Here is a 25,686-nt window from a genome sequence, read left to right as displayed (position 1 = left end):
AAGAGTCTGTTATTTTGGCATCTAAATTATACAAATCCTGGTTTTTAATAAGTTGAAAATTAAACCTGAATTTTAATTTGTATAATGGGAAAATATGTGAATATGATCAGGCATAATAGAGAATTAAAAATATTAAACTGCTAGCAAGTCAGGATTTTTAGACTTTGTTATTTCTTTTGTGCATTTTTAGTGGGAGGAAACTGAGGTTTTGGCTTTAAAACTTCTGACTGGCTTAACCACAAAGAGACCTGAGTCCCACTAAGGTGATCCAAAAGTAAAATTGGGCAGGCTTGTAGCTCTTCAGTTTCCTCTCTCGGCTGTGTACCAAGCCAAAGCTATATTCTACAAACAATAACTCTGGCAACATTGACCAAAGGTTTTAATAAGCTCTAACAATGTGCTATATTGCATAAGTACCATTTTACACACATTAATCCAACGTCTGTAAAGCAGTGATTGCAGGGACCATTTACTATGCTCTTAAGAAACACAATGCAGTGACTCATTAAGAAAATACCTGATAACTCATTTTCCCATCACAAAATACTGAAAGGCTTTTTTTTCCTTATTTTTTGACTGATGCTGCACAGATTTTCATTATTAAAATTGCAGGACTTCCGCCAGAAGTGGAAGTGTTATTGTGTTCTGCAAAATAACATCTACAGTAGATTTTTTTCTTTCTTCCTCTTTCTTTCTGATTAGTGATCCATTATTGATCCAAGATCCATGCTTGTAAAGTGCAAATTATTCATCATCTTCAGATTTCTAGCTTTGGCAGGAAAGAAATATCAGACCTTACTATCACATCATATTAACTACTACCTTGGTTGGGTTCTCTTCCAACCTCATATCAGCAACTGATACCTCACAAATTTTGGGCTTACAAGTTAACATTTCCTAAAACTTGTAATCTGGTCTCCCAGCTTCAAGAAGATATATTGCAAGGAAGAAGAGACACCATTGGTATAAGCTCTAATACATACATATTTCAGAACAGCATTCATCAAAATCATATTGGGACAGATGCACCAGGGGAAAAAATTTGCAATTAGAAAATGCAATATTGAGTTACAGATCTTAAAGCTCGCAGGCATTGTTATGTATCAGTGGTGTTCAAAGGTTTATACAGGACTTGTCCTCGTGACCACAGAGAGCTGTTAGTCAGCTGATGGGAGATTTCTGTTCTGCATCAAATGCAGTTAAACATATTTTCAATAATTACATGAGAACAAATATTATAGTTACATAAATGGTACATAAGTATAAGTGGAAGAGGAAGCAGTATATATTAACTAAGTACACAGGAAGTACCATGGAGTTATTGTTATTTCATTGCTACTAATACCAGTTTTCATATTATATACCATTATTTTCTAAATTTCAAGGTTTACAAGAGAAGAATTAAAACAATTGTACTGGTTCCTGGATCTGACATTGAGTTGCAGTAGCTCTTAACTGAAACCTACATAAAATTTCAAACCCTAATAAAAGATAATCTGCAGTGCCCAAATCCTCAGAGCAAGTAAATTAAAACAACTATACCCAACTTTAATTAAGTGACATTGTCTCAAATAACAATCAAGGGAAATTGTTTTGTAAACATATTTACTCCTCTGTTAGTTGGCATTATTACTCTCTGCAAATGTAACGTTCTATGGAATTTACCTCTCAAGAATTATTCTTACTTGTCTCCTGCGGTGAAAGGGAGAACAAATAACTTTAAAATTCTGCTATCAATCTGAAAGTTCCTCTGGCAACACCATGATTATGTTCGTCAGAAAACTATACTTTTATAGTTCGAATTCTTTAAAAAATCATACATAAATCTGTCCATTCTATGCTATTTTTATAAAAAACCATACAGTTTGGAAAATGCTTTGATAACAATCAGGAATACAATTATTTTTAAAAAAGTTATGACTATTTAAAAATTTAAGATATTACTGAAATAGCTGTCATCCTAATGAACCACTAAAATCAGTAAAACGATTCATTTTAACGTGGGGTGCTTTATTCATTAAGTCTTTCAAAATAAGAGAAAGAGAAAAGAAACAAAGGAAACAAAAAGGGACAGTCTGAATCATGCAGTCCCTTGACTATATTAAGAAGTACCTGTAGACATAAAACTATATATATGTACACGATTGCAAGATCAGGATCCTAGTGGTTTAGCTCTAATTAAATATATCTATTTGTTCAATAACACACCTATAGAATTTGAAGTGCTGCTTCAAAAAAAAAGTGTGTGCTGGTAATATATTAATATAGTGTTTGAGGAAAATTTTTCTTCTCTGCCCAGGCTGAACTTTAAACACGGCAAAGTTAGGGAGATTCATGCTGCCTAGTATACTTTCCAAACTCTTCCTTTTAGAACAGAGAGAATACAGGTAAAGGTTTGCAAAAAACATTTGCACAATCTGAAATGAAATTTGATACGCTTTGTAATCCTCTGAGAGAATGCAACAATGGAAAAGTAGTACTACAGCAGATACATTTACCATTTTTCCACTCTTGATAAATGTGGCTCCATCAGTGTTAACACGTAGGATGGTAAACTGACAAAAATTTGCTGTCCTATGTCCTAAATAGGACAGTTTACTAGCAAAACAAAAAATGCTTTCATAGACGTGCAGAATCGTATAGGTAGGAAGGGACATCTGGAGGTCATCCAGTCCAACCTCCTACTCAGAGCCGGGCCAACACAGGTTGCTCAAGGCCTTGTCCAGTCAGATTTTTTTTACTATCTCCAAGAATGGAGATCTTACAAACATTCTGGGTAACCAATGCATGACTTCTCCCATAATGAAAAAAAAAATAAAAATTAAAAATATACTAATATCTCTTCAGAATTTCCCATGTTGTGACTTGTGCCTATTGTCTCTTGTCCTACTACTCTGCAACTCTAAGAAGAGTCTGGCCCAGCCTTCCCTGTACGCTGTGCTGTAGCTGAGGACAGCCGTGAGCTCTCCTCGCCGTGAGCTCTCCTCGCAGCCTCCTCTGCTCAAGGCCGAAGCAGCCCCGCTCTCGGAGCCTTTCCTCCACATCGATGTGCTACGGCTCCATGGCGCGGGCCCTTCACTGCTCTCGTCTCCCTACGTCACTGCAACTCTTGTGCGGGGAATCCCCAAAGCACAGTACCCCCGACCACACAGGCATCAAGTAGGTGGAAAAAAAATCACTTCCCTCAAATAATTTATAGAAGTATTGGTAGTTCTATTAATATTACTCATCATATTTCAATAATGTTTTGCTCCTAAAATAAATAAGCATGCACTTGTAAATAAATAAATATGCATTGGTTTGCACATTCACTGCCATATAAATAGACATTTCTAACCTCCCAACATGTAAACAGGGTGCTACAGTCAAATAGTCTTATTTTAGGATTGGGAGATTTAATGAGATGAGTACTTGTTACACCAAAGCATTTATATCTTATCCAAAAATGGAATCACGTAGATAATAATTTCATATAATTCTGCAAACTAAAATTTATAACTTTATTTTAGTAATCAGTGACTGAGCTTTGACAATGTTCATGTCCAAGGAAGTAAAAATAGAAACAAAAACATTCAATGGATTTTTAAATGACGTCCTGGCAAATGTTAATATGAATGCCAGCATGAATCAAAATTCCCTATACAGTTAAACCATAGTAAAGTCAGCAAAGATTCCTTTGTGCCTCAATTCCACTAAAACACGTAATTTATAAGAACCTATATAGAGAATATAATGCTATAAATTCTGCAGAGTGCTTATCAAATACAAGGATATTTCAGGCTGTAACTTGAGAGAAATAGAATTGTAAGGAAACCGATGAAGAGGTATACAGGCTTCAGCAAATGGTTATATTTGAATGCAGAGCTGTTCAAATTAGTTAATTACGAATGATAGTATGAATCTGACAGCTCTCTGATCTCTTCTAATATTTCATTAAATCAATCTAAAATTGTTTCAGCATTTTTTTCCTTGCTTATTACAAGGTAAGCAATGTCAAAAAGAGGTGTAGGCTCTTCAGCCTACCATTGTTTCCAATGCGGTTGGAAAATCCTTTAAAGGTACTTGCATTCAGAAATATTCTCCAAATATTTGGATTAATAATTCATTGTGCTTGGGGTTATTACATAAATCTTGTTCCATAAAAGCTTTTTGAATAGTACAATGCTAAATAACAGTAACACTTCCAAGTACAGTAATAAAGAAAATTAGCTGGAATGCGTAAAATGTTTAAGATCTGACATGACTAAGACAAAAACCCAAACTTTCTGCTACTTTACAAGTCCTCGTGAGCATTCCATTGCTAAGAAATAGACTAGACTTAATTGAGAGATTTTAGTCACAAACATTCAAAAAACTTTCTATTCTGGATGTGCTTAGAGAATATATTGTATTTAGCATCCTATTTACATTAATTGAGTAACAAAAAGAAGGAAAAGCTTTCTGAGCATATTGTCAGGAATGCTTCAGGTAGGTAGATATGGTACAGAGAGAAAGTCCTGTCTGGATTGCTGATACCTGGGCTGCTTGAAAGATTAATTTTTATGCATTGGTTTAGACTACAATCAGGCTAAATATTTTACTTTCCAAGAGAATTAGGACAGCCATAGAGGACTTTTTTTATTCCCTACACTGCAAATTTAGTTAGTCATGATAATTTAATGGACAGTGAGGCCACACAATCTTATTATCAAGACTCCCCTTCAGCAACTCCTGGAGTGAATTGTCATTCTCAATAGACAAGCCACCATCCCAATTTGCATCTCACATATAATATTCTCTCAAAAGGGACAAGCATATTTACCCTTCGAGGTTTATTTATCATCAGTCATAACACATAATGTCCCATCCATTTTATTCATCATAGACTTTTACAAGTTCAAGCTGTGCATGCATGTTATTTACTACTGGTAACTTCATGCTCCATATGCAAAGTCTTTGTTCAGATTGTAAACTCTTTTACCTATCTCATTTTTGCCAGTGGCCACGGATAAATATTATGGAATGTCATTGATTGCATATTTGCATTACACATCCTGTACAAACACAGCTTCATTTCTTCTTTAATACCCAAGAGAAAAAGTAGAAATGTCACCAATCCCATAAGAGTCATGCTACTCTCCGAGGCTACATTTATACAGCAAGGTGAAGGTGCAAGTACTGGTGTTGTAGTTTAACCCCAGCCAGCAACTAAGCCCCACGCAGCCGCTCACTCACTTCCCCCCCACCCAGTGGGATGGGGGAGAGAATTGGGAAAAAGAAGTAAAACTCGTGGGTTGAGATAAGAACGGTTTAATAGAACAGAAAAGAAGAAACTAATAATGATAATGGTAACACTAATAAAATGACAATAGTAATAATAAAAGGATTGGAATATGCAAGTGATGCACAATGCAATTGCTCACCACCCACCAACCGATGCCCAGTTTGTCACGGAGCGGCGATCCCCCCACCCCCACTCACCCCCCAGTTTATATACTGGGCATGACATCACATGGTCTGGAATACCCCTCTGGCCAGTTGGGGTCAGCTGTCCTGGCTGTGTCCCCTCCCAACTTCTTGTGCCCCTCCAGCCTTCTTGCTGGCTGGGCACGAGAAGCTGAAAAATCCTTGACTTGCTGAGCAACAACTGAAAACATCAGTGTGTATCGACATTCTGCTCATACCTAACTCAAAACCACAGCACTATGCCAGCTATTAGGAAGACAATTAACTCTGTCCCAGATGAAACCAGGACAACTGGTCACAGTGGTAGCAAAAAGAAAGCAGAAGCAGCTGCAACATCAGCTAGCAAACTGATGCAGACAAGTCCCCAGCACGTCATTCCCAGCCTTCACCAACTCCTTTGCCATCACTGTTATCCTCACCCACATTAACTTTATGAGTGTAAACACAGGTGTTTTCTTGCTAAAATCACACTTTGTTTCGCAATGCTTTACTATCTCCTCTTGACTTCGGTCTAAACTAAGAAACATAGGGTTTGGGATCCTGCTAGTGAAACTATTTGTCTTAAGCCTCTCCGAATGGCTGGTTGGAGTATGGGGACACAAATGGGGTCACCAGGTATTTCAAGACCTGGCAGAATTCTCTGTGGGAAGAGTGTGCCCTGCCTACATACCCTACTGTGCAATTTTAACATGGTGCTGTTTAGCGCACTACTGTGAACTGTTAAACCCTTCCCACCTTTTGCTTTAGAGGCTGCTCGATTTCAGGGGGATATGTGATTCTTGCACTAGTTTATAGCTCAGAAATGAAAAGCTTCAGCAGATGGCAAGATCATCACCAAGATGATGTGCACTTTTAGGACACGTGGCATTCTTTGTTTGCTATTACGTAAGTAATCCAGAACTGCGGAAAGATATCTGCTTCTTCCTTCAGCTGTCCTCTGAACCTCTCTTAGAAGAAGACAGAGCATATGAAGCAGAGCTATTCTTACAGGCTGCAGACCTCTCGGTTCAAGTATGTCCTTTACCAGCAGTCACGCCCTGCACTTCACTAAAAGTGCCTTACTCTCTAATGAACTTTACATATTTTCTGGTTTTGACTACTTGTATTCACTAACAGTAGTTACAGAGAGAAATACTGGATCAGTTTAAGAAAATAATTATAATAGGCCACACTCCGTTACTGTTATTAATTGAACTTGCCCATTGAGGGTTAACAGTTAAACCATTTCTGTCTCATGTCTGAAAGAGATGATGATAGCCTTTGAAAAGTGAATTAAAATAACTAATGAACTCAGCATATTCACTTATTTTGAATGTCATTCTAGTCTATAGAGTTTTCTAGTCACAGTCTACAGGTTTGTGCTGCTGAAAGAAAAAATAGTTAAACAGAAAGGAGTGTTTTTCAGGTAGTTTATTGCATGAACTTAACAGGACAGAATTGCTTATATGGACAATCATAAAAATGGCCTCTACAGTAATGCTGACTAAAAGCAATTTACTCATTTCAAGCTTATGAATGTAAAACTTCTGTTAAACAAAAAGCCAGGCTCAGGTTCAAAGGGATTCAGTTTTGAGAGTAAACACATTAAAACACAGATGTATTTTTAGTAAAAGGACTAGGATAGGGACCTGGCTGAGCCCGAAAGATGTTTTATGACAAGGTACTCAACCTACCTGTGTCTCAGGTTTCCCAGGAAGATAAGGAGGATAATAGCCTTTTTGCCCTTACACAGGATTGTGAAGCTTAACTCATAAAGAGCCTTATCCAAAGCCATTAAAGCCAATAGAAATCTCTCATTGACTTTAATGAGCTTTTGTTCAGGTCCTTTACAAGACAGCTGAGAGACTGCCATTGCCTTCAAGCCCTAATTTTATAAAGCTCTTTCATATCCTCAGCTTGGAGGCATTTGGAAACATTGAAATGTAGTAATGAGAGTATTATATTTACCAAAGAAATACCCATAAGATAAAATTGAACTTTTTTTTTTTTTTTTTTTTATTCTGAGAAGAACACTATTCACTACTGCATGCGTGTACATCCAGGAGTAAATATATACACACATCAGTTATTGTACGCATTTATTAATAACTGTTTCTCAGATACCCTTACATGTTGGTTGCATTACCATTTCTGCACTGCTGGATGCCAACTCTACACATTCATTCTGGACAAAATACAGTTTATAATGACTTTTCCCGTGATTTAGCCAGAGTGTCAGATCCAGAATATAAATTGTCACTTTGTTTTTATGCTGGTATTACCCTGGCTGTGCAAGCAAAGACTATAACTGATCTAGCATAAAGTTAACCTTTTAAAATCTTTAAGAAATTTGAAGCAGCAGAGGAGTTTAATACTTGATCAATTCTTTATAATGTGTCTCCTACATTTCTGATCTAAGAAAGCAGAAGCATTGCCAGGAACAGTACTGTTATATTTCCTATGCTGTCGAACTACCACCTCATAGTAAAAAGGCCCCCCAAAACAGGAAAATTACCAGAACTAAACCCAAAAACTTTAGAGGAACTTTAATAAGTGGTATCATAATTATTACATTCCCATAGTATGCCAATCAAGGAATGCTAAGCTAATATCATAAAAGCTTGACTTCATTCTAGAATAATTTGAAAACAGTAACAGCCACTCGAGTAGAAATCTCTATTCTCTTCCAGGTAGTTGAAATAAATTTCCAGCGATATGTAATTTTTTTATCCCCTTAAATAACAGTAGAAAGATGCAAGTTCTCTGACTATTTATTGGCTGCTATTCAGAACAGCTATTTTCATCATTATGAATGGCTGACATGACATATTTCCAAACCTGAAACACTACAGTATCAAAGCAATAGTATTATATAACACCTGCCATTCTGTATTACACAAAGCATATTTTTTTTTAAAGACAACGTAAAATAAGCATGCACTACTTAATTTAGTCCTTTATTCTGGAAAGATAATTAATATTTAAGTTTTGATCATATAGGGAGTTAACAGCATTTCTAGTTCAGCCCTACACACAGAGGTCCTGTTACTTTTGTAATATCAGTTAAGGTATTAATTTTATTCAAAGACACAACTAAACAGAAAGAAAATATTAAACCTTTACAAATCTTAGTTAAAACACTTTCCTTTTATCTACACACTTCAGGAAAATGTCTCTCTATGCCTTAACATTCCAAGTTCAGTCCTATAAAAACCATGCAATAACAAGAGATAATATAATTTATTTTATAATACTTTAATGAACTAAGTAAAGATAATTTAATCTGCCAAGGTTTTACATTTTAGAAATTCATATCTCTCCAAAGGTGCATCTAATTTAGAACTTGATTGGTATCAGGGTTTTTGCTTTATCAACCTAACCCATTAGGCCATTACACATATTGGTATTCTCCAAGAGAAAAAATGATTCTAACATCTGTTCTCAATCTGTTTTTCCATAATTTCCTTTTATGCCCCATGTAACTCATTAAGCTCATCTACTAAACATTACTGTGTCTGTCTACACTATATACACCCTTCTACTATAAGACTGCAGGAAAATTGAAAAAAATGGTAGCCTACAACATAATCCACTATTTTTACTGAATCTTTTGATCCAAGAAAACATATGTGGTATTGCAAGTCAGAATTGTGACACACGTAACATTTAACCTAATCTCTTAGTGACATATCACAACAAACTGAGCAAAATGGGTTCATGTCTTACCATCGTGCAGCTTGTTCCTTATGACTGCTGCAGTCTTATGAGAGAAAAAGTGTTTAAGAAGAACATACCTTCTGAATGGCTTGAAGAGAATGATTTTAATATTTTAATTCACTTGTGCAAATGATCTGCAGAGTACAGCAGACAGAGGGGTAGAAAATGTCCCAGTAACCTAAAATCTAACTTGTGTGTAGAATGGAAAAGAACCTGGAGTCCAGTGTGTCCTTCTAAATACACTTCCATTTTTTTCTTCAGATGAAAATTTTCTATAGTTTCTTATTCTCAAGCTAGTTTCCAGCCCTGTGATCTCTTCTGCCCCCTCTTGCCTGCATTCAACGATTGCTGCTCTAATTTAATTTCAGAGGAAAATACCTATTTACAGCTGACTTGCCCATAATGTATTCATCAACACAATACAAAGTTCATTCTTCCTGCAGAAAGCTAAAGAAATCACTGTCAAAAACTACCTTACTAGCCCTGGAAACGTGCCGCTGCTATAAAAAAAGTGACCTACTATCCAACGTTAGCTCGCAGCTGATGACTAATGTGAGGTCAAAGCCTAGTGAAGGCGACTTTCTAATATTTATAAACATCAGTGAATTGAGTAAAAACCTGAGGGAATTTAGATTTACCCCAACATGCCGTCTTGCATGAAAGCTGCATGGTGCCTACCTTGAGGATTTTACCTTGTATTAATTTCTGTGTGAGTTGCTGTAAATCTGAAACCAATGCCCAACTGCTAAAGTTTCCTTATGCTCTGAGTCTACGCTGGCAATGTATTTGTAAGTGAAAAGAAGATCAGTGGCTTTACAACTAAGATTTATCTTGGGAACAGAGAGTGAGACAGAAAAGGAAAAGCCTACTAGGGGAAGAGAGAGAGACCTGCACAGGACAGACTGAATTAAATCCTGCAGGAAAGAACCTCTAAAACTAGATGTTAGAAATCTTAGAAGATACTGGCAGGAAAATAGTAATGAAAACCAGCAAGAAATACAAGCACAAAAAAAGTGAGACAAACCAAAAGACGGGTGATGGCATCCCATACTCCAAACCAGACAGTAGGCCTTTTTTGCATTTTTTCCTGAGAACAAATTACTTCACGTTAATAATTGGGCTAAACTTCTCAGAGTCAGTGGGGTGAATTCTGTGTGAAATGCGTATGAAATGCATAAGAGTGGAAAAAATCCAGCCTTGACAACTCCCCTGTGACAACCAGAGGGGTTTTTTTATAATATTAGAAGAGCATTCTCTCTTAAAGACACATGTCAAAAACCTGCATATGGAATAGGGCAGAAAGGACCTGTATTTCCACAGCAGGATGAACAGTTTATGCAACTATTTCCTATATGCTATATTAAGTTAAAACAAAAACAGGAATCTACACAAAGTGTAACAAAACCAAAATCAAACCAAAACTGGAGTGCAGAGAAAGCATTTACTGTCTTCCTGATCAACAGATGCACATTTTTACTAGTCAAGAAACAGATTTTTCAGGTCACATTTTGTCTTTATTCAATATGAAAATGGCCCCATACAAAGAAAACTTAAATATTTATTTTTGGGAAAGTTTTGAAATATCTCTACCATCATCCACAGACCAATTTAACAGTTAGCACTTAATAAGCACAGTTACACTTTCCTAATTCTTTATCCCAGCACTGGCACTAAAGCAAGACCGAGCTCCCAGGAGGGAACCATTCCAAATTACATCAGCTGGCAACATGTCCTCAGGGAGCATCTGTCAGCTACGGGGACCTGGCTCACCCTCTGGCTGCTCCTCTAGTACATCCCTCCAAATTTAAAATCTCTACCACTTCTCCTCCATGTGGGGGAATGAAAAGGAGTCTTTATTCTTTTTATAATAGTTAAGAGCAAACTCAGCCTGTGCTGACCAAAACACTTCATAAAGTCCAACAATGCTCACAAAAATAATAAAAATATAATCACAATCAATTCATACTTGCTGTGTTGCACAAATGACCCAGGAGACACGCACTGCTTTTCAGTTGCAAAGTGTAAAAGATGTACAGAGAATTGACTTACCGGGCCAAAAGCATTGCTGTCAAAGCTGTGTCCATGGTGATCACCTTCCACCCAAATATGCCCATGTGGAACTTTCACATACTTCTTTTTGTAACCAATGGTTCTGAAAAAAATGGCAAAAATGGCTCATCAGTTAAAAAGAAAAATTTACAGTGTTTTGTTAGGAAAATTCACATATTTATGGTTTTGGAATTTGACCTTGCATACCATCCAACACTTGCTTAAAAAAATCTGTGCTGAAGTCTTTTAGACTTCAACAGAGCTACTCGAAGTCAAAATATATGACAATTTTGTATGAGCTAGTTGCACTATCAGGGCCTGTTTACTACGTTGTTTTGGCAGAAATCACATCACAACAGGGAATGAGAGGCTTTTCAGTTAAATATAATTAAGGGATTCTTATTTCCATCTCTGTAGTAACAATTCTTTGAACCATCAGATTTTATCTCAGGCAAATGCCAGTGGACACATGTTGCAGTCACATAAAGATATTGTATTGAGAATGCTTTTCTTCTGGGGTAGCATTAGGTACTCATCAGAAATAGCCTGGCATATCTGAACTGGTCTTAGATTCGGAGCTTGGATTCCTGTAATGCTTATGACCTGGGGGTAGGATTTCTTCAGCCGTAACAAGCTAAACAGGATAGACTTAAAGGAAACCTCTAAGAGAAGGCCAAGTGCTGCAAAAAAAATGACATTGATGATTCAAGCCATTCTGCACAGAAATTCACAGTGAAGCAGTGCCTCAGCATGTCCTGATATTACAAAAAATGACAAACTACAGGTAAGTCCTAAAGCTGAGGTGCAGAGTATGCAAAATTCCTGTATTTAGCTCCCGCGTAGCTGTCATTTTCACAATTCCAGTCTGCCTTCTACCATACACTTTTGCTTTCTTTCAGATGGCATCTGTTATTGTGCAATTATTCATGCAGAGAAGTGATTTGATCATACACACTGAATTATTACCATGATGAAGCATTTACAGACAGGACTATGGATAGTGATACCTCTTATTTCGTTTTGGATAACCAAGTCTGTCCATAGACAGAAACAGACTTTTGATCTAGCTTGTTGCCTCCAGCTGCTCATCACTTTTCACTGTTTGGAAGATATGCCCCTAAAGCAGCAAGCAGAAGGAGCACACTCCAGAACTAACGAAAATCAACTGAAGAGAGAAAATCGCCTTCACCAGGAGATTCAGCTGAACTGTGCAACAGCACTGAACAGGGATGTTCACAAGTCAAAACGGGAAAACTGGTTTTGGTGAGGTTTTTTTGGCTGGGGGGGGCGGGGGAGGATGTTATAAGGACAAGCTAATTAATAACCTGGAGACCATGAAATAGTAGATGAATAAGGAATCCTCAAAAGTGCAATTTATTAACTTTATTAGTCAAATAAAAATAATTATTTACTTTGCAAGACACAAAATCCAACCAGTGCTTTTTCAAACAGCTTTTTCTGGCAGCTAAAAGTATGAGCATGCCAGAACTATATTCTAATGGAAGTTCTACCTGTACTTTCATTGGAAGCTGAAAAGTTTTCATCTTTCTTTAGAACGGTTTCATACTACACAGTATTCAAGACTGAGTTCCTAAACTGTTAAAAAAAAAAAAAAAAAAAAAACAACAAAAAACCACAAAACTTTCCTGAGTTGGTAAATATGTGATTTCTTAAACACATAGAGTAGTTCTGTAATAATTTAATTATGCAATTCCTTCCTCTTTTTTTTCCCCCAAGAAATATGACATACAGTTTGGAGAGTGAAATTATTTATGTTTTGAGATTCCATAATGCTTTGGCCTACTGATAATTTCTTTTATAACACACCATATGAGACTATATTTTACTAGAAACATTTTTTAAGATATAGGTTGAGAGAAGTTGGCCATTAATTCTGTTCTGATTTGACACTCTGAAAATTATTAAATTAGTATCTTCCATCAGTGATAAAGGCAAACAATAGCTCCAAAAATCTTTAGTTTTCTCTTCCATTCATCTTCCTGAATATAGAAAAGTAGATTGTGATAAAGTTTTCTACCTTTACAGACTTCATGCACAAGACTGAATTTCACCTAGAAGGGTGAAAAGATTTGAAAGTTAATTCTGCTGACATGTTTACTTCATAAATGTCAGGAAAATAATATGGTAAATGCCAGTCAGCGACTCCATCTCAGACCAGACACAATCTCCTACCCCCAAATAATCTCCTCCTTTATCATGATTAGGAAATCACTAACAGGAAGGGAAAAAAAAAAAAAAAAGAAAAGAAAAAGCTTTTGCAATAAGTATTTGGAAACAAAAATGGAAAAAATTTGGTCTGCGTGGATAGGTCTTGCAGAGGTTTGCAGAGACCCTGTGAAAATAGAAAGGCTTAACACAGGTGTATAGTGTGTTCTTTAAGGCCTAAGGCAAAAAGAAACAGATTACAGAATGCAGTAATTATCAGTGGTTCTTTTTATTATTTCTACAACGTAGGAAAATACATATTTCTTTACTACTCTTGAAATAACCGTCATAAACCAGAAAAATTTCTACAATTATGCAAAAATAAAGTCTCTTACAGTGATTAAAGAGGAATTATGTACAAATTCTCATATTGAAAAAGCAGATGATTGTACACAAGAAGGTTTGACTTAGAGGAAATAGAATTAAAATTGATGATGTTAATAAATGTATTAAGGGAATAGGGGAGAAAAAAAGAAATGGAAAAGAAACAGAAGCAGCAGTTCTAATTACCTACTTTAATAGATAGGACTGATACTGCATGGATAAATCCCTCTGTAAGCTCAGCAGATAAATGTAAACCTTCTGCCATTTCATGTATAGGGTATATAAATCATCAGATTTCTCCCACATGTAGGTCCAATAGAAAAAAAGTCAAGATATATCATAAACAATCAGTACCTGTATACCCATGAACAAAAGAGAGGCAAGAAAATCTATTTTTCTAAGACAATTCCTTCAAAATATTAGTGTAGTATTTGCATAGGACAGTTATCTAGGGACTTTGCATTCACTTTAGCAATACTCCTGCAAAAAACTGTCCTGTGGAACGCAAGTGAAATTTAAAAACAGAGTTTTACTTGAGGTTTTACCTGCATGAATTAGTAACGAACTGCAGCAATAAGCTCATGTTACAGTAAATTGGATCATCCATTACTTAATATTGTTTTTAATTTTCAAGATAATTTCATTGTTGAATTACTTCACAACAGATCAATAAACCATTCATGCAAGCAAACCAGGCTAGAGGCTTCAGAAAGCCATATGCAGTTAATGACAGTAGGTTATTTTTAATTACTGTTGCAAAGACTATGTTGACTTTTTTTAGGAACAAAAAAAGCCAGACTTGTAGTTTCCTCTCCTATAAAGAGGGCGCAAATTGTCTCATAATCAAAATTAGTCAATAACACTGCCCCTCTCTCACATGAATCTTGCAGAAATTAAACACTTTAATCTCTGACTTAAATTGCAAGGAGGAGACCACGTGTGTGCGCTACATTGGCAATATGGCTCTTGCTCTAAATGTACAAAGTACCATTCATTCATTTCACTGGCTAACCATTTTAGCTAGACATGCTGAAAGAAAACTATTACCCATCTTTTTGTGCAATCCTACAACGCCAAATTACTAACACAAATTATACAACATCATTTCTGATAAGAAAGAGAAGTGTTGACTCAATCCTTTTTCTTAAGGATAGCTTTGCAAGCAACTGCCATCCACTTTTTAGATTTAGGACCATGTAAATATTTAACAGTTTTAAGTATAATGATTGATACTTCTGTGAAAAATTAATACAATATAAAGTGAAAAATTACCTTGGAATGCTAGTAGCACTCTTCAACAATGACAACAACAAAACTTAAAATCCTCAAGCCAGATATCAATTAAAAGCACAATTAGCTCATCAGGAATTTTACATCAACTCCTTCTGAGAGGCTTTTGCTACAAAAGAAATGCAGTTAATAATGTACTGGATATTTTGAAAGTAATGGAAAAACATATTTTTCTTTCTTAGTCTCACTTCTCTGACTTTGCCTGTAATCTTGACCTCTTTGTTAGCTCTCACACATGAAGTATTTAATTAAAATTAGAAGACGTCTGAATGAATTCTTAGGAGAACAATTGGTGCAAGTAATAATTAACTTAGTATTTGTTAATTTCATATCTAGTTCATTAGCATGAGTTATAATTACTGAACAATCTTCTAAATTTCACAAAACCTCTACTATTAAAGAGTAGTCTTTCACTTTCTGAAACCTACTATCTTTGAAGTAAAAATAAATAAATACTGTTTAAAATCTCATACCCTTCCCATTTTAAAGGTTCACTTTAGGAATAGCACAGGCAAAGACATTAAAATACCCGGGTTTCGATACATAGTATTCTGATAAAAACCATATTGGTGTGTGCAAAAAAATATTTCAGGCTTTACTGAAGTCTTTGACAGGTTAGTAATAATCACCCATGCTACTGTTGCTCAAACCGTAGTTAAACTCTCACTAGCTCAAGAACAGAGTCTATGAGAGTTGCAATAATTTTCTTGATCAGAATGTAATGGAATTATATTTATCTTTTTAGTAATTTTTACAGAAATTGGTCTGAAATTCTGATATTTTTTTTCTTACATCTGAGGTACATTTTGAACCTTTGCAAAGGTTTTTTTTTTTCTCCATGATTTAATAATTAACAGATGTACTTATATCTATCCTTGGCTAAGAAATAATTTCAATCTTGACAGTCAAAAATGAGCTCTATATGGTACTCCAACCACCTGCCCACAAGCAAGAAAAATCTGCTTTTGTAGGATGTGGTACCAGTGCCAAAGCAAGCAACTTGGCTCAGCTAAGTTGGATGAGCAATGATTGCCTTCAGTTTGATTTGACCTTGAGAAATCGGAAGGTCTCAGCAATCTGCATACCTTTTGGTGTCATCAGGAAACAGACACTGTAGATAATTTCCTCTGTTTGCACAGGAGAGAATAAACAAATACAAACTCTCTTGTAAAATAGGTAGTCTCCATCATACTTCAAGAGCAACTTTTTCCACACAACATAAATTGCTGTACATGTACGTTTTCCACGTACATACATCTTCATCAAATTCACAGAATGAAAAAATAGTAAGATATTCAATTTCAGGTGACACCCAGATCCCAAGACATGAACCCTATTGTAATATACCATGTAAATTGTATTAGTATCACCACAGGGAATCTTCCACGTGACACCAAACACCTTCCAGCCCCTAAGAAATCTCCTTTTCCTCTTCCAACACACACATACAGCCACCTGTGTCTTTTTACTTTAATCCTTCCCTTACATACACTGTATTCCTTTGACCACAAGCTGTCATTCAAATCAGCTGCTTTTAGAAGACAGGGTTATGTATGTGAAGCAACTAAAATTTTTTTTTCTGAAGGGCAGGTTAACAGACTATGCATAAGAGTATGTCAATAGGTTAGGGAATGTTCTCCAGTTGTGTGCAGCTATTAACTTTTGCCTCAGAGCTGAAACACGTTTTCCTTAAAAGTTGCAGATCAGTCAATTATTGAGAGGCCCAACTTTAAAATATGCATCCGAGCTGAGTACTGGGAAAGTGCTGGAGCAGACCTCGTCCTTGGGATGCTGCTTCTGGCGCATTGCCAGATCTGAAATATTGAGAAGGGAATGCCCAAAAGAAGACACACCGGAACGACAGAAATGACAGAATCTGAAACAAGAGACTGACTCAGCGAGATTAGGAGCAGCCGTTAAGGAGGCAGAGATTTCCTTTGCCTGTACTTGGGCGAATTTTTGAGCATCTTAACGTTGTAGGTTTCACCTTTTGCAAGGAAAGATTTTGAAGTTTCAGGAAAAATGAGGACTAATTTACTGGTGTCCTCATTTGAACAGAAATATGAAAAAAACACAACCTTTTGTAATAAATAAACTAAGCAGTTTAAAGCAAGCAAGATGCCAAACTGCAAATGGGATCTCTTTTTTCCCAGCTAAAGCATTCCTACCAAACTGATGCACCAGTGCAGGTTCCTATGACTCAGCAGTCCTAAGAATAAGTAGAAGTCTGATATGGAAAGTACGGGAGATGTTTGTAACACTGTTTTATTAATTAGATAATTTCTCATAAAGCATGTCATTCTAAACAAAATAATTATTTAGCCATTACTTGCTTCACCAGCTTCTTCAAAATAGCAGTTAATCACTTTTAAAACATACAGTATTCAGGAAAGTTACTGGCTTTCAACTTAAATTAAAAAGCAGTCTAATCAGATAACGATATTTATACTTTTTGCCAATTACCTGCTGTGTGAAAGTTAGTTAAATTTTAAAAAGCATGCATCATGTATTGCATCAGGTAGCTTTTAAACTATATTTCTACCAGATGGCTATATCACACTGAGTGAGGTATACAAATGTGATTTTATCACTATTTTGTAGGACAGCGCAATGCGGCCAATTACGCCATAACATTTTGAAACCAGAAGAAATGTAGTCGTGCAAAATTTTGTATTACTAATGCAGCTGTCCTTTATATGAGTTGCTAGAACCTAGATCTCATTTTCAGTAGGGCTTTATTTATACTACATTGGCAGAGCAATGAGAACTGAGAATATTAATTCTAAGGCCAGAAGATACCAATGTGATGACCCAGTTTGAAATATGGGGAAGTACAACCTTTAGGCTTTCAAGCAGTAATTAATGCAGTGATTATTGAATAATTCACTATTAATTGACATCTTGAGCATGCACTGTTAATTTAGAGCTTCCATTATTTTATGTCAAGATGTGCTTTATAAATTATACTTGCATTACAAAATATTTGATATTTTTGTTATGTATTATAATTACTACATACTGCTAGTTTCACAGACATATGACTAGGCAAAAAGAACTTCATGTGAGTAAACATATAAGCCTAAGTCAAGTGTTCTAAAATGCTGCCATCCAAAAAGCACTCTGCTTTTATAAAAATGGGAATGAAGATAACTTTGATGCACACATGTCAGTGATAGGGAGAAATTATTTATAGTGCCACATTACAAACAGGTAGAGAAGCTACTCTTCAAAGTTTAGCATGATAAATTTATCTTGTCAAAGACTTATCTCCCCCCACCAAAAGGGAAAGTTAGGAAAGTATGGAAATCTATTCTGTACATCCACTTGTATATTAATAGCTTTTTTTTTTTTACATATGACTTCACGAACCACTTAATTCTCTGCAAGCTTCATTCTGACCTATCTATTTTTTTATCTATTTTATATATAAAGTGAAATAGATATATGAAAATACAAATGACCTACATCACATAAACATTAAAATAAAATCAGGTTTCTTAAACTATATGACTAACTTCTGACCCCATATATTCTTCCTCAATGCAGTCCTCTGCCACCTTTAAAATGGGTCTCATTATTTATGTCATCTCACTTTTTCTTAAGGCACACCAAACTACCACCTAATTAAACTACATCAATTAGATTAAACATGTTTGTCTGAGTACCAGCTAGCTATAGAAACAAAAATTGAATTAGAAAAACTTTTAAACACTTTATAAAATATAGTTGATAGTTCGTATAACAAGATTTTTAAGTTAACACTATTTACAGTTAATCAAGTCCAGACAACATATTATTTATACTTGTTTCATTTCACAGTATATGGCAGCATTATTACCGTATTTGGATGAAAGTACTGCAAATAATACAGATTAATATACAAGATTGCCTACCAAACTTTCCATTTTATTAATGAGATTCATCTGATTTTGCCTTCAAGACTTTCAGTAACTGAATTTTTTTCTTTTGTAAAATAACTGGTCTTTTGTTATTGCTAAATCTGTAAATGAAAATGCCAACAATGTGTCATGGTTTAAGCCCAGCCGGCAACAAAGCACCACGAAGCCGTTCGCTTGCTCCTCCGCTGCTGGGCCCGGTGGGATGGGGAGGAGAAAATACAAGGAAAACTCATGGATTGAGACAAGGACGGGGAGGGATCACGCACCACTTATGGTCACAGGCAAGAGACAGACTCAACTTGGGGGAAAAAACAAAATCAATTTAATTTACTACCAATCAAATCAAAACAGGATAATGGGAAGTAAAACCAAATCTTAAAACACATTCCCCCACCATTCCATTCTTCCTGGGCTTAACTTTATTTCTGAATTCTCTCCCTCCTCCCCCAAGGGGCGCAGGGGGACGGGGAATGGGGTTGGGGTCAGTTCATCACCCGTTGTCTCTGCTGCTCCTTCCTCCTCAGGGGCAGGACTCATCACTGCTCCCCTGCTCCAGCGTGGGGTCCCTCCCACGGGAGACAGTCCTCCATGAACTGCTCCAGCGTGGGTCCTTCCCACAGGCTGCAGTTCTTCATGAACTGCTCCAGCGTGGGTCTCTTCCACGGGCTGCAGTCCTTCAGGCACAGACTGCTCCAGCGCGGGCTTTCCCATGGAGTGGTGGCCATCTTGGGGGGCATCCCCCTGCTCCAGCATGGGCTCCTCTCTCCCCGGGCTGCAGGTGGGCCTCTGCTCCCCCCGCTCCCCTCCGTGGGCTGGGGGGGACAGCCTGCCTCACCACGGGCTGCGGGGGCATCCTCTCCTCCTGCACACTTCCTCCCCCTCCTTCTTCACTGACCTCGGTATCTGCAGAGGGGTTCCTCTCACATTCCAATCCCACTACTCACTAACGGTTCCCCTTCTTAAATCTGTTCTGCCAGAGGCGCTACCACCATAGCTGATGGACTCAGCCTTAGGCCAGAGGCGGGTCCAACTCGGAGCCGGGGAAGCTTCTGGCAGCTTCTCACAGGAGCCGGCCCTGCAGCCCCTTTCCCCGCTACCAAAACCCCGCCACACAAACCAAAACACAATGTTAAAGGCCTTTCTGCAAAACTTCTTCCACTTATTCTAGCCGTCTAATGAAATAAATGTACATGCCAGTATTGTGCATATTTGTCTAAAATGATAAAATGATTGAAAGGACAAAGAACAAGGCAGCTCATCCACTAGAGATATTAGCCTCATTTCAAGCCTGGAGTTCTCTTGATTACACCCCATTTTGTACCAGACAGAGCACTGTAACAGAGAAGAGACTAGAAATAATTATAAGAGAGAAAAGATGAGAGATCATTGCTTATGAGAATCACAGAATTTATGGGATCATTGCTATGAGCAAAGGTATCCTTGACAGATCAGTTTCCCAGCAAAAGATGTTAATCATACCTTTGAATCCAGATATAGTTGATGAAAACACACCAAAGACTTAGACTGCAAAAGGAAGGTGGAATCATTGCTTCTAACTGTCTTAATATCACATAATTTCGCAAATAATTGCTCAAATTTCTGTTCAAGGCTAATTTAAACACAATTCATTTTTATGTTCTGTTTCTTCCTTCCTTTCCTGCATTTTCAGTATATCCTGAAAACACTCAAGTTTTTTAATGAGTAAGCAGCTATGGAGCTGCTATTGCTTTATACGATCAATGTATATGATACAATATGCTCTTTATCTCAATGTGCTGCTTCTCCATATATCTCTTTCTGGAGAAGTTTTTCATTATTTCCACAATTCACTAAGAATTTTTCCCAGAGCTATAATTTCATTTAATCATGACAATAACTATATGAGGTGGTAACATTTCTAGATCGTATTTTATCTTCTTTACATATTCTACTCTGTGCTTTAAAGATATGTTGCATATCGAGGGCCTGGGTTTTGCTCCTCATTTGATACTTTCACCTATACATATATATTCACATCACTGGGTGTGAATATACACATCTGGACTCGATGATCTTAAAGGTCTTTTCCAACCTAAATGATTCCATGACCACAAAGGTCTGTTACACAGGCAAGCATTCTGTGAGTTGAGCTGAAAAAGCTACAGCTACCAGAAGTTATTTTCTAGGTCTTGTGAATAGCAGAGCTGCAGCAGCAGTATCGACCAGCAATGCCAGGCGATCTGAATTTTGAGGAAATAATTTCTCTTAAGGTAGAATTTCTTTGTATTCATTTGCAGTCAATTTTTATGATTCCCATTTCCAGCCTCACGTTGCCTTTCCGTATTTTTTTCAACTTGTCCCATGTCCCTTCAGAAACTACGGAAAAGACCACTGCAGATCACCATGCAAATAACACTTAGCGCAGGAATTTCCCTCTATTCCTGAGAGTTTTGCTTACATAGTCAGGAGCCATGGGGCTACCTCAAGCATTTAATATTGCTTGTTCCTGCAAAGCAGAACTCATTTTCCTCCTACTGCTAAGAATGATCAACTAGCAGTAGCTTCGCTCCCACAGATGACATTATCCCTTTTTCCTGTAACATTTGTGTGTGCTTTTGTTCTTGGGTCTTCTACACTATTCTCTTCATATTGTGTGCCACTTTATTTTCCCTGCATGTGTTTCATCTGTTCTAGTACTAACAGCATTCTCATTTTATGATCCTTTCCACGGCAGCTCTCCTTAACCCTTTTAGGAAAATGTCATTTTGGTGAATTTTTAATTAAACTATGGATGATTTCTGCTAACCTGTATTTGAAATCACACAGATAAATTCAGGATCTGGTCTTCCTTTTTTTTTCCAAATTGATCAAACCTATAGCAAAATACTGCAGAGGTGATACTGTGGAATACCTGTTCAAGGACCATATTCCTTTCAAGGTCCGCATCATAGAACTGTTTGGGTCGGAAGGGACCTTTAAAGGTCATCTAGTCCAACCCCTTCTGCAATGAGCAGGGACATCTTCAACTAGATCAGGTCGCTCAGAGCCCCGTCTGACCTAACCTTGAGTGTGTCCAGGGATGGGGCATCTACCACCTCTCCCAGCAACCTGTTCTGGTGTTTGACCACCCTTGTCATAAAAAATTTCTTCCTTATATCTAGTCTAAATCTACCCTCTTTTAGTTTAAAACCATTGCCCCTTCTCCTATTGCAAGAGGCCCTACTAAAAAGTTTGTCTCCATATAAAACTTGTATTACTGCCTCTAACTGTATTGAGAGTATTTTTATTTAAAACAAGTATTAGAAAATTCTAAATTTGATATCAATATATATTTTGCAATTTGTTCAACATTGGATATTATCTAAAGACAACTGCATATACAATATGTACGTGAATATAAATATTCTTACATGCTTTTACACAAATCTGTCACTCCCATTTGAGATACTGAAACTACTGCATTCTTTTGCTCCACACATTCTCTTAATCAGAAGAACCATTATTATTTTCAGGATAAATTAAAACAAAAACAAAACAGTAATTTTGTGTTGAAAAAAAGAGCAACATCTCATCTGTTGCATTCACTTCATTTAAATGGCTAACTAGCTTACTGATTCAGCAAAAAGAAAACATACGATATCTTATTTTTCTCTACTACAGTCTTTCACTTGCGAATCTGTCTAATTCCAACTGCCAACACTGTGCCCTTTCAAGTTAAGATTATGAAAATTATTCAGTTTGCTTCTTTTGATAAAAGTCCCATTAACCAAATGAGTGTATCATTTCATTACCTTCTCACATTTCTCTACTAAATTATATTGATAATTAACATGACAGGTTTTTGCTAATATCATTAAGAGCTATTAACAATATTACATCATATATTAGATGGGAATCATTTGTTAGATTCATTATCATTAGCCTTGTAATTTTACCAGGGTAAAAACTTACTAGTTATTCTAGGTCATCTAAGTAAAATTACCAAACCCTACCATCATTGTCAAATTGGAATTTTTGTACCTGTAAGAATGGGAGGATAAATAAAGACCAAAAACTACTGCTACCAGAAAGATTAATTCTTGCACCCCACATCCCCTTTTTATTAATATTGAATCAGCTGGGAAAACCTCTGGATAAAATTTTAGCTTTAGATGTGTTTGAAGGAATGGAAGACAATTGTTTTGAAGTGAACAGTTGAGACTTATAGTACTGTAAACAAGACCAAGATTTCACCTGATATACATACTTGATGGTTTGGTCTTAATGACATACTGCAGCAATACTTTCCTTTTTCCCTCTTTCAGTAACCGATGTAGAAATTTTCCTCTCAGTAACACTTACGCTAACCTAAGAAAAGAGATGGTCCAACTTTTTTCTAGATTAAAAGTTGTGGAACTTAGAAGTTGACTCAGCAGTTAATCTCCAGCCTGCAGAATCTGCAAGTATTAAATAAAGCTCTCTATGAAGCTCTTCTTGCTTGAACTCACTTTTTCTCCTCACTCAACTCCTCTCCCTTAGCAGTTCTTCTGCCACAGAAACTGTCAAGGGAGAGGCTGTAGCCTGACCTTTGGTTACCTGTCCTGTGTGTTTTGTCAGCCTCAGGGTGGAGGTTGCTGGCCATGCCAGCCTTCCAAAAAATGTGTTCTGTGCGTGTAAAGGTGAGAGGAGGAGGAGGGGAGGAGAGAAAAAAGTTTTTAAAATTCTTTGTATCCCAAAGGGGAAAATCACGGCATCTACTGCCTTGGAGAACACCATTGGCCTGTTCCTCTTCTGAGGAAATGCTGAATGGGGAGTAGCTCTCTTTTTTCGAAAAGTGGTGATAGAGGCGGTCACAGCAGCAGTGCCTCTTCATCACTGCTAGAGGTTACTGGGCTAGAGGGTAAAACTCCTGTATTCTGATTCCTGGATCCTCCTCAACTTAAGGTTGTTTGAATCCCAGCCACTAGACATAGGCAGAGGATGAAGAGAAAAGTCAAGCCCAACTGTTGAGGCTAGATAATTGCACACCCAGGGAAAACTATGCAATCAAGGACAAAAAGACTTGCTTGCATAGAGGTGTCATTCTAGACTTCTGATGTAGGTATCCATTTTATAATACGATATTACTGCATCAAAACAGAGACAAACCCTTCTGGGTTGATCACAAATCAGGCCTTTTTCCCCCTCCAGCAAGGGTGCGCTAACAACTAGACTAGAACCACTCTCTCTTTGTTGCCTGCTCTCCTTCTGAATCTCTTCCAATTAAATTTCAACCAGCTCTTTCAATCCTTGCCTCACCTCCTGGAGGTGAGCACGGGGACACAACGTCACCATGAGCACTTACAGCTTGGTGATTATGGCATTCTCCAGCAATAAGGAAGAGTGGGGTCAACCCCCCCCCTCAGACTTTACAAGTTAGTGGTGTTCTTGACTGCATCTATTTTGGTGTCTAGGCATTGTCTGCTAAACTACCTGGCACTTCTGTCCACATGTAGCTGCTTATAATAAAGTAGCAAAGAACTGTTGGAGTACCAACTGTTGGAGTACGTCTGGCTGGGACAGAAGTGGGACTGATAGCAACAAGTCTGCATTTAGCTGAGATTCAGATGGTCTGGATTTTACTGAGCCCACGGAGCCTGAAACAGGGCACCATGCTATACAAATGAAAGTACTATTGAAGCACCAGATAGATCTGTTAACATTCAGCACAACCTAACCAGTCCTCCTAAGACTGACAACATACTTGCTTGCTGATGTAAAAGGGCCTTTCAAAATACTTTTTGTAAGTTATCTGCTCTACAAAGACTCTAGAACAACTTACTCAGGACCGAGAAAAAACTAAGATCCATTACTCTGTAGAGCTTATTTAATAAATAGTGAAGAGAGATTTTGCAGTTTCTCGTGTCAGAATGGCATTTGCAACTGCTAAAAGAAGTTTTAACACATCACAAAGAACAATACCCCATCTGGGGGTTTTTTGGAACCTTGTAAGAAGATCAGCATTGTGAATAGCTGTCTCAGTTAAAATCAGATTCTTGTAGACTTGTGACTGCTAAAAGAGTCTGGCAATATCTCTGCCTAGCTCCAACTGTAAGAAATAATTCCCCACCCACACACCTCTCACACAGAAGCTAATTGTTATACCTTCTTTATTGCTTAGCACTAACTAAAGGTATTAAAATTTCCTAATCTGCTTTAGGCAGCATATACAAAATGTGGAACCTTAACTTAGTAAGTGCTTTCAGGATGTATTTTTTTTTTTAATTTATGGAAAGGGGAGAGTTGTTATTCTCTGTACAATGGAAGCCTGAAACTTCACATGTTTCCTTCTATTAAAGTTTGTTAGGAAAAAATATGAAAAGATGCCTTTTATTGCTTTTCCTTTAAAAGTGCATTTTCTTTTTTAAAGGACACTACTATCAAAGATAATTGAGAATCTTGCAAGTAAGCCATAAAAAATATTAACCCTGTATTATTAAATAAATGTATATTTTTGATACAAATTAAGATTGTTAGTTTTAAAACTCCCAAATATGTCAATTTTTAAACCTCAAATATGTAAGAAAACTTATTGAAGAGTAATGAAGATGTGTTAGAAATCAGAATGATACTTTCTGCTGAGAAAAAATCCGAAATAACTGATGGAAAATCAAGGAAAAAGAGTTACACAGTCAGAATAGACTTTATAAATGTAATGTGACACTGGTCCTAATTTGGGAAATATAATGGAAACTAAGAACAATATGAAATTTCACATAACATTAATCACAAGCTTTCCTGAAATTTCAAAAATAGACTA

The 25,686-nt window shown here is 36.8% G+C and overlaps 1 protein-coding gene across 5 annotated transcripts in view; it reads right to left on the bottom strand.

Annotated features, from left to right (window-relative positions):
* Nucleotides 1–25,686, bottom strand: part of IMMP2L (inner mitochondrial membrane peptidase subunit 2) — a 476,942-nt gene that overhangs the window by 89,131 nt on the left and 362,125 nt on the right. For all 5 annotated transcript variants that reach the window (XM_030015024.2, XM_030015022.2, XM_030015019.2 and 2 more), the window contains exon 5: nt 11,191–11,293. In XM_030015024.2, the coding sequence (XP_029870884.1) occupies nt 11,191–11,293 (103 nt within the window). The remainder of the gene's footprint in view (nt 1–11,190; nt 11,294–25,686) is intronic.

Source organism: Aquila chrysaetos, chromosome 5, assembly GCF_900496995.4.
Source record: "Aquila chrysaetos chrysaetos chromosome 5, bAquChr1.4, whole genome shotgun sequence".
Lineage (NCBI taxonomy): Eukaryota > Metazoa > Chordata > Aves > Accipitriformes > Accipitridae > Aquila > Aquila chrysaetos.
This window is presented reverse-complemented; position numbering and strand designations above follow the sequence as displayed.